General features: G+C 45.0%; 1 protein-coding gene across 1 annotated transcript; it reads left to right on the forward strand.

Moving 5' to 3' along the window:
* Nucleotides 1-663: 663 nt before the first annotated feature.
* amotl2b (angiomotin like 2b) lies at nt 664-8,188 on the forward strand. The gene is made up of 11 exons (XM_085389300.1): nt 664-831; nt 1,263-2,036; nt 2,490-2,658; nt 4,086-4,230; nt 4,329-4,418; nt 5,077-5,372; nt 5,461-5,636; nt 5,765-5,866; nt 5,990-6,186; nt 6,304-6,435; nt 6,844-8,188. Exons 2-11 carry the CDS (start codon nt 1,351-1,353, stop codon nt 6,927-6,929), a joined length of 2,079 nt encoding a protein of 692 aa, XP_085245426.1. The 5' UTR covers nt 664-831; nt 1,263-1,350; the 3' UTR covers nt 6,930-8,188.
* Nucleotides 8,189-8,446: the final 258 nt, after the last annotated feature.

Raw genomic sequence — 8,446 nt, forward strand, 5'->3', positions numbered from 1 at the left:
TACAGTTCATTTTCAAAACTAGAGCTCTGTGGAATTCCTGAATGCTTAAAAGGTGCTGTTAAATAATTAGGTGATATAATAAAGTGGCAAACATACATGCATACTCTGAAGTGCTACTGGCATCAAATTCAGCTTGACAACAAATTTAACATAAAAAGCAATAACAAGTCTCAATTTAAACAATTCAAATGATTTCTTTTTACTATTTTAAATAGACCATCCCAGCTGTTTTCAGAAGCAGAGTTGCACATGCATCACCAACGATTACAAGAAACATAAAATTATTATAATTATAGATTTCTATACGTTCAGGTGGCCTTCTGAGTATGTGCGTTAATTATGCATGCTGTTAATGGTGCAGTACATGCAGTGCAGTATGTTTTTAATTGAACTAAAGTGAATGATTCGCATACTTTTGCATCACTGAAGGAGTTTATCACTTCATAACTGCTGCTGTTTATCAAGTAACTCACAGTTTAGTGAAAAAAAATGCTCATTCCTTTCCTATACTTCTCTTCCTTTCCTCGTTGGTAATAATAAAGCGCACTGCAGCTTCCCTCCTCCCTCCTCCCGTGTGGTTTTTACGCTTTTGATCCCCGAGGGACCTCGCGTTTTGCATTCCTGGCATTCCGACCTCAGTCCCTCCTCGGTTACTTATTATCGCCGCTTGCTCTCTCCACAATCATTTCACAGCAAGAGAGGATCGCGGCAACACGTTCAAGGGGGGAAATGAGACACGTTTAACTTAAAAAAAAAAGCTGATGCCAATAGTGGAACTATTTTTACTTCGAAGTCGAGGATAACGTTGGGTTATGATGAGAGCGTGAGCTGGTAAGAAGAGCGTCTTTTCCCCCCTTTCTTTCTGTTTTCTCCTGAGCGCCAGAGTCGCTACAGTAAAACTTCTCGTTGAATCTTTGGGAATTGTGTTTTAATTTAAAGTTACTTACAATGTATTAAAGAGGAAAGTCGAGCTGTGGAGTGTTTTACGTGGTGGTTTTGTGCGCTTTTGCTCCACCGTGAGAGTGGAAGTTTTGGCGCATGCACTTTTTGCCTGCAGTGATAAAATATGTCCACATCTCCACTTTGTCGCTGTTGGTAACATAGACTCATTGTCACACTGTTTTCTAATAAATAAACACATTTAATAACTTTGTGTTTAAAGTGTTGCTGTTATTGTGAAAGCCTGCCTCAGCTTTATTACCGTCTGACCTCACTGCCACCTCAGACTGATCCTACTTTACTCTCTCGCCCCTTTGTTCCAGGTTCACAGCTGTTTTTTTTTTTTTAATATTTTCACTGAGGAAAAAGTCAACTGATTCAAAGAGATAATCACTAAGTTCACAAAGCAGTATGTTGTCCACCGAGGAGTCGTCTGGCAAAGTCCTGCATCGGCTCATCCAGGAGCAGCTCCGCTACGGAAACCCCACAGATACCCGTACCTTATTAGCCATCCAGCAGCAGGCCCTGCGGGGAGGCAGTGGAAGCAACAGTGGACCCAGCAGTGGGGGCGACATGAGCAGTAGCCCACAATCTTCTTTGGAGAGTCTCACCCAGGAGGATCCTCTCTACCCTCAGCTCTCTGCGAGGCAGGAACCGCAGGGCCAGGAGCACCAGGGAGACTACCATCACTCAGAAAGTGGCTACCAGCTGCATGGGGAGAAGCTGCCAACCTATGAGCAAGCCAAGGCTCAGTCTCAGTACATGGCTTGGCAGCTCCATGAGGGAAAGCTTCTGCATGAAGGGGTCTTCCACGAAGAGGCTGATCTGATGGCGCTAAAGTGCAGCCATGTGCGGTCTCTCAGCGAGCATCACATGCAGATATCTCTGGAGAGGAAAGACGCAGCGGCTAAAGCAGAAGCCATAAAGATGACCTCTCACAGCTACCCTGAGCTTCCTTACTACAGCCCACAATGCTACCAGGGCCTGGGGCCAAACATGGACAAATGCAACCCACCCCCAGAGTACTCAGCCCCCATCCAGGGCCAAGGATTTATCCCTCACCAGGTCCAGGAGCCAGTGCAGCCTCAGCAGCACAGGTACCAGATGGAGTTTAAGCAACTTTAACATTACATCATGCACTCCGGTGTAAATTTTCTCACAAGAGCCCGCCCAGTGGCACCATTGTGTTTCACATGCGTAAACACATACTTTTAGTGTGAGTCACACCGCAGTCTGAATACTTATTCATATTTCCTCTTTGAAATCCGCACCGGAGAACAAGTCCAGCCCTGTAGGTATTTGTAATGTTTGGCATGCTGCTAAAGGAGAGTTTTGCATACTTGCGTTGCCTAGGATAGTTTGAGTACGTTCCACATACAGGTTTTTAGGTTCTTTACTGGAGCCGGCTGGCCTGCCTGTGTATAAATTCATACACAGTGATACGTTAGATGTCATGCTATATAAAAAAGCTCTTTCTCATATTTATATTCTATTACGGTATAAGTGTGATTCAGCTAGAGTGTCCTCTAATGTATGCGGGTATCTCTTAGGTATGTCCAGTCTGGTCAGCCAGCAGAACCCCCCTGCTACGGCACATTCAACAGCCTGCCACCTGCTGGCTTGGAGGAGCCCAACCAGGTGGAGCTGCTGCTGATGGAGAACGAGAGGCTGAGACAAGAACTGGAGGCTCACAGGGAGAAGAGCGGCCGTATTCAAAAGGTGAGAAGAACAGAAAAGCTTCATCTCTCACTGGTCCACAATTGAGATAAACTAGAATATTTTACAAGTACTTAAAAAAAAGGTTTCTCTCAATATCTTTAATTTTTAAATACATTCAACTCAAAGGAAAGGATTACCACACCATTAAGTCATGAAAATCCCAAAGGAATTTGGAGAGCATCCAGACAACACCCTCCATCTGAGCCACCTGTCTATGAAACACAAGCCCAGTTAACAGTTGCTTCCCTGATATCCAACCCCAGGCACACTCCCTCATCAGGGCAGACAGATGAGATCAGCAGCTGCTTCCTTCCACACCACAGAGACACAAACAGAGGTCACAGCCTGCTACTGTGTTTACACACTCCTTTCATTGTGTAGCTAACCTAGTGGAGGTCAAAAAGTGTGCGTGTATGTGTGTGCGCGTGCGGAGACCATAGATTTTCAGTCTAATCTGGGGCTTGTCACACAGCAGCCAGTTGGGTTTCGACCCCCACACTTTTAATGAGTGCTTGGGTGGGGGTCTACAGCAGTCAAGTGGCGGGCTGCCCTTAAAAAGTGAAAGGTCTTTTTTGTTTTCGTACCCAGCACCACTTTTTCCATGTTCTCCCTTTTAAAACAGTGCTACGTTTACAGCCATGTTTTTGCTTTTTGTGACTGAGTGTCAGACCAAACCGGCTCCTAAAACGAGATATTTACTCGTTCAACGTGCTAGAAACCATTTCGGTGACATTTGATATCTCAGCCAATTTATGCTTTAAAAAAATCCCTTTTGCTCTCTGCTGGAGTTATGTCACATGGCCCTTGCCTTGTCTCAACCTTAAAGAATGATAATTGCCAGGGTTGGAAAGTTTTCTCCGTCAGGCCGCAGCCCTGGGTAAACATGCCTGTGTGACTGCCGTAATGGTGGGTGTCTCTTTGCCGTTTTCCGCAAGCCAGGCACAGGCATGCACACCTTCCCTCCGCTGGCAGCCTTCCCAGTTCTGTATATGTGTGTGTGAGAGAGAGAGCCTTTGTGTGTGTGTGTGTGTGTGTGTGTGTGTGTGTGTGTGTGTGTGTGTGTGTGTGTGTGTGTGTGTGTGTGTGTGTGTGTGTGTGCGCATGCTCCTGTGTGCTCACACACCTGGAACTGAAGCTATCAGCCCTCAGGAATGTAGATATAAATCAGTCGCAAAGGGAGTGGTGCGGGCTTAAATTCCTTCTCAGTATTACACCACACACATGTTCACACACACACAGAGTGTGCTTTATTCACATACATTCATGTGAACCCATATATGTATCTGTGTGCTATAACAGCATGAATCAACATTCCAGCTCCTCTTCAGCATGTCAAGTAGGTTAACCCAAAATTCCTTCTCTTCTCCTTTCTTCCTCTTTTCCAACCCTCCTATATCTTCCCCCTCCCCCTCGCCCTTCCATTGCAGTTGGAGCAGGAGATCCAGCGTATTTCAGAGGCCTATGAGACACTGAGGGAGGCCAGCAATAAGAGAGAGAACTTGGAACAGACACTGAGGAGGAGGCTTGTGGCTGAAGCCAGGAGGCTGCAGGATTTCAACAGAGACCTTAGAGGTACTGACACCAAACTGCAGTATTCAGTGACACCAGCTTCAGCAGGTCCAAGGTTTTTTTTAAATTACTCTAATTGATTACACTTTGCTGCATCACAGAAAACCTGGAAAATGCTAGGACCCATGTTGCAAAAGAAGTCAAGGCAGCCGACCATAACCAGAACATCATGGCAAAGCTGCTTGAACAAAGTAAGTATGTCGTTTCGTTGGGCTAGTTTCCTCTCCACTCCTCCTCCTTTTCATCCTCTAGAATTGGCATGCTTGATTGGACTGGATTGTAGCGTACCATGGGCCCCCTTCTGTTGCTAAGGGCATCGTTTCATGCAGGAATTTCACTTACATAACTTCAGCTTATTTGGTAAGAAGGCTTCATAATAGGGAATTCAATCCATGCACCTCCTTGCAAAAGGAAATGAAGCCCTTCTAAATCACAGAGCAGCAGTGCAAGTGGTAGAAATGAAGTCCGCCCACCACCACCACCACCACCTCCTTCACCACCACCTGTGTGTGAGTTTGATTTTCAAGCGGGGTTGTGGTGTTTGCATGGCCTTGATGAGGAATTCTCTGTGCTATGTGGGTCAAAGGGATAGGGCAGATTTCTCCCCCTTCCTGCTCTCAGCATTCCGGGAGTGCTTCACTAAATGAAGAACACTGGCCACCATGTAAAAACTCGGATACTTATTCGGTTTTAGGAGGGATAATTGCGGATTAGCTTTCCGTACTTTTTCAGAAAAGACTTGAGAAAAGTTTGGAAAAAAAACTTTCACTTCCATTCTGTCCAACACACTTTGACTCTAATCCTGTAATGCTCTTCATCTGACCGTGTTTACTTTTTCTTTTGATTCAGATGAGGAGCAGAATGTCGAGCGGGAGCGCATGGAGAGGGAGCTGCAGCGGCTGCGAGCCGCAGCTGAGGAGCAGAACCTCAGGGCCAAACGACTCGAGGAGGCCCTGGAGGCGGCTCGAGGACGAGGTCGCCAGCTCGAGGAGGAGCTGAGGAGGAAGAGGGCGTATGTAGAAAAGGTGGAGAGGCTTCAGAGCGCGCTGGCTCAGCTCCAGTCCACCTGTGAGAAGAGGGAGAGCCTGGAGATGAGGCTGAGGACACGACTAGAGCAGGAGCTGAGGAGTCTGAGGGCACAACAGGTAGAGCCTTTGTTCTTGGTCATATATGACGGCAGTTTTTTGTTTGTTTTTTAGGATCTATCTCAAATACTTTATCTCTTTATCACAGAGGCAGTCACAGCCCCCTGGAATGACCATGAACTCACTCCAAGAGCGCCTGCGGGAGCGTGAGGAGCGAATCCTTGCCCTTGAAGCCGACGTGGTGCGCTGGGAGCAGAAGTATCTGGAAGAGAGCACCATGAGGCAGTTTGCCATGGAGGTGGCTGCCACTGCCGCTGCCCAGAGGTAAAGACGGATGTAGCTTGGTGTCTCATTCTCCTTCTGATGAATGCTGGGAATTCATGTGTACAAATGCTCAGTTTAGCTCATTCAAGCTTGAATTAAACCCAGGAAATGTTCTTTTTCTGTTCCAGGGACACCACAATCATTAACCACTCGCCCTGCCACTCCTCCAACAACAGCTTCAACGAGGACCTGCCAGTCGCCGACCACAGGAACCAGGAGATGGAGAACAGGTGCATACCTACTATTTATCAACCCCCTTTTTGATTTCAAACAAGCCTTCAGGATTTGCCTCTTTTTTTTCATCCACTGTTTGGTTACCAGCTTTCTGACATGTTTTTTCTGCTCTGCATCAGGATCCGTGCCCTTTATGCTCAGATTTTGGAAAAAGATGCCGTGATCAAAATCCTCAACCAGCGGCTGCACCAGGACCAGGGTCGAAAGGACGAGCAAAGTCCACCTGAAAACCTCCTGAATGCAGCGGGGGCAACCCTCCGATCTGCCTCCTCCACTCCCTCCATCAGCCCCACAAAGAGCAACACTAAGACACGAGGTGAGGAGCACAAATTTGCCATTTTTTTGATCCAAAGACATACATTTTTGTCTACCGCTGAAAGGTTTGAAATAAAAAGGTGCACATGCTGACATCTTCTGTGACGCTTTCTCGTAGGTAAGAGTCTTTCAGATGATCAGACTTTGCCCAGTCGTCAGCTCTCTCCTCAGTCTGAACCTGGGACGCTAGAAAGGCAGGCGGAGGGAACCAAAACCAAAGAGGCAGCCAGTACAACTAAGCTCAACAGTGGTAAGCACCTTATCATGTATGAACGATGGGTCAGTAAGCCAAAAAAAGCAGCAATCCTGCACAAAGTTATACCCCAGTACAGCTGTACACATAAAAGGCATTTTTGGCCTCGACTTCATGAAGTGCATATTGATTAACCATGCTGTGGAATAACCAACCAGTCAGATACCATGTGTGTAGGCCATGGTTCATAATGTGGGCCCTGTGGAATGTGCACAGTTAGGAAATAATGTAGTTTTGTTGACTGAGCACGCTCAGTAGAGTGGCCTGTTTGACTGTGGAAAACGTCTGTTAACCTTTAGCCACAGCTAACTGAAATGCATCAAGGACTTTTCTTTCTGCTGGTCTTAGCCTTAAAACACTTAAATAATTATCCATGTCTTCTTTGTTTGTTTTCTTTTTCTCCAGTCAAGGCAGCGCCTAAGAAGTTGCTATTAAACCCCTTCAGGGGCCTGGATGAGCTGGATTCGGAGGCAGTGGAAATCTTCATTTAAAGAACTGAGAGGGAGATTTTGAATGGGGATGCGGAAAAGAAAAAAGAAGCTATTTCTGAGTATCTGTGAAGAGGTGCAAGACTGGAACTAAATACTGGAGGCAGGAATGTTACCAAAAGAAAGGAGGGAAAAAAAAGGACTGTTTTCACATTTTAGAGACAGAGCTGTGCTCCGACTCACTTTCTCTCACTCGGCTGGACAGCTGCAGGCAGTCTGCCTGGTGGAGTGAGAAAAGATGAATCTTCTGAGGTACTTGGACAGTATTTTGGATTCTAACATGGCAACGTGTTCTCAGAGAGTGTATGCCAAAATATTTATAAATAAATATATATAAATATAAATGCTGCTTTCCCACCCTGTATAATCCCTATTATTTCTCTTCCCAAACCAATGAATTAAAAAGCTACATATTTATCTTATCTGGTTTCCACATTCCCCAAATATTAACTTAAGCCTCAAGCTCTTCTAGATAAACATTTAGTAAGAGGTTATCTTTATGATCCACCCCTTCTCTTGAAGTTTAAAACAAATGAACAAAAAAAAGTGAATTTAATTCCGATCAGATAGATATTATCTTTACGTAAGACTCCCCGTTATTAATTAATTTAAGCTGATAACACTGCTGATTTTAGCGCTCCTGCTCTTCGCACGTCTTGAGTCTCGGGTAGCTGGTTCTACAGAGCTTCAGAGGTGCATGAACAGGGAGCTGTATAATATATAAATGCATATACTGACACAGACCTGGTGTTGCAAGCTTGCAATTTTGGGAGGATGCAGCATCACGGTGTTTCATCTTCTCTTTGTTTCTCATGCTCTTTATCTTTTTTTTTTCTCATAGTATGTTTGCATGTGTGGTTACAGTTTGAGAGTGTTTGCCCTGATGTGGTGATCCAGCTGGTTTGGTCGCCATTTAGGGGCAAAAGTTGAAAATGCTGTGTTGTTGTTTTTCTTTTTGTTTACTGTGAGCTTTGAACTAACAAACAGGTTAATTATTATTATTATTATTGTTATTATATATTTTCTACAGATGTTTGTTATTTTAGATACGATAGTGCTTTGAGCGGGACGCCAAAGAGTTTTATGTATGTATGTTTGTTGTAAGTTATGTGCCGACAATCACGGTCTTGTCAAGCTGTACACAACCAACCGAGTGTTGACTTCAAACAGACATTTCTGTGAACTCGAAACAATATGAAGGTTTAATACAGTTGAATTGATGCAACATTTCATAAAGCAATAAAATATTCTAATATAATTTACCAGCTGTCTGACTTGTTTATCATTTCATTTATTGGCTGAACGATAAATACCGAGGTAGCTCCGTTAGCGCTTTTCTGTTTTCTGATGAGTCTCCTCTCCGTTGTTACGCCATCTCCTCATTCCTGCACCGTCGTTCCATCGCAGAGAAGAGTGCTCTTCATTAATGAATACCAGAGCTGCATTCTTTTGGGTTCAACTTTCTCGGGTGGCCAGCTCTCTTGTTCTCCTCTTGCCACGGAGAGCATGCTTGGCATAGA

Source organism: Rhamphochromis longiceps, linkage group LG18, assembly GCF_057381845.1.
Source record: "Rhamphochromis longiceps isolate RC_006_pf linkage group LG18, R_longiceps_female_GT1.1, whole genome shotgun sequence".
Taxonomy (NCBI): Eukaryota; Metazoa; Chordata; class Actinopteri; order Cichliformes; family Cichlidae; genus Rhamphochromis; species Rhamphochromis longiceps.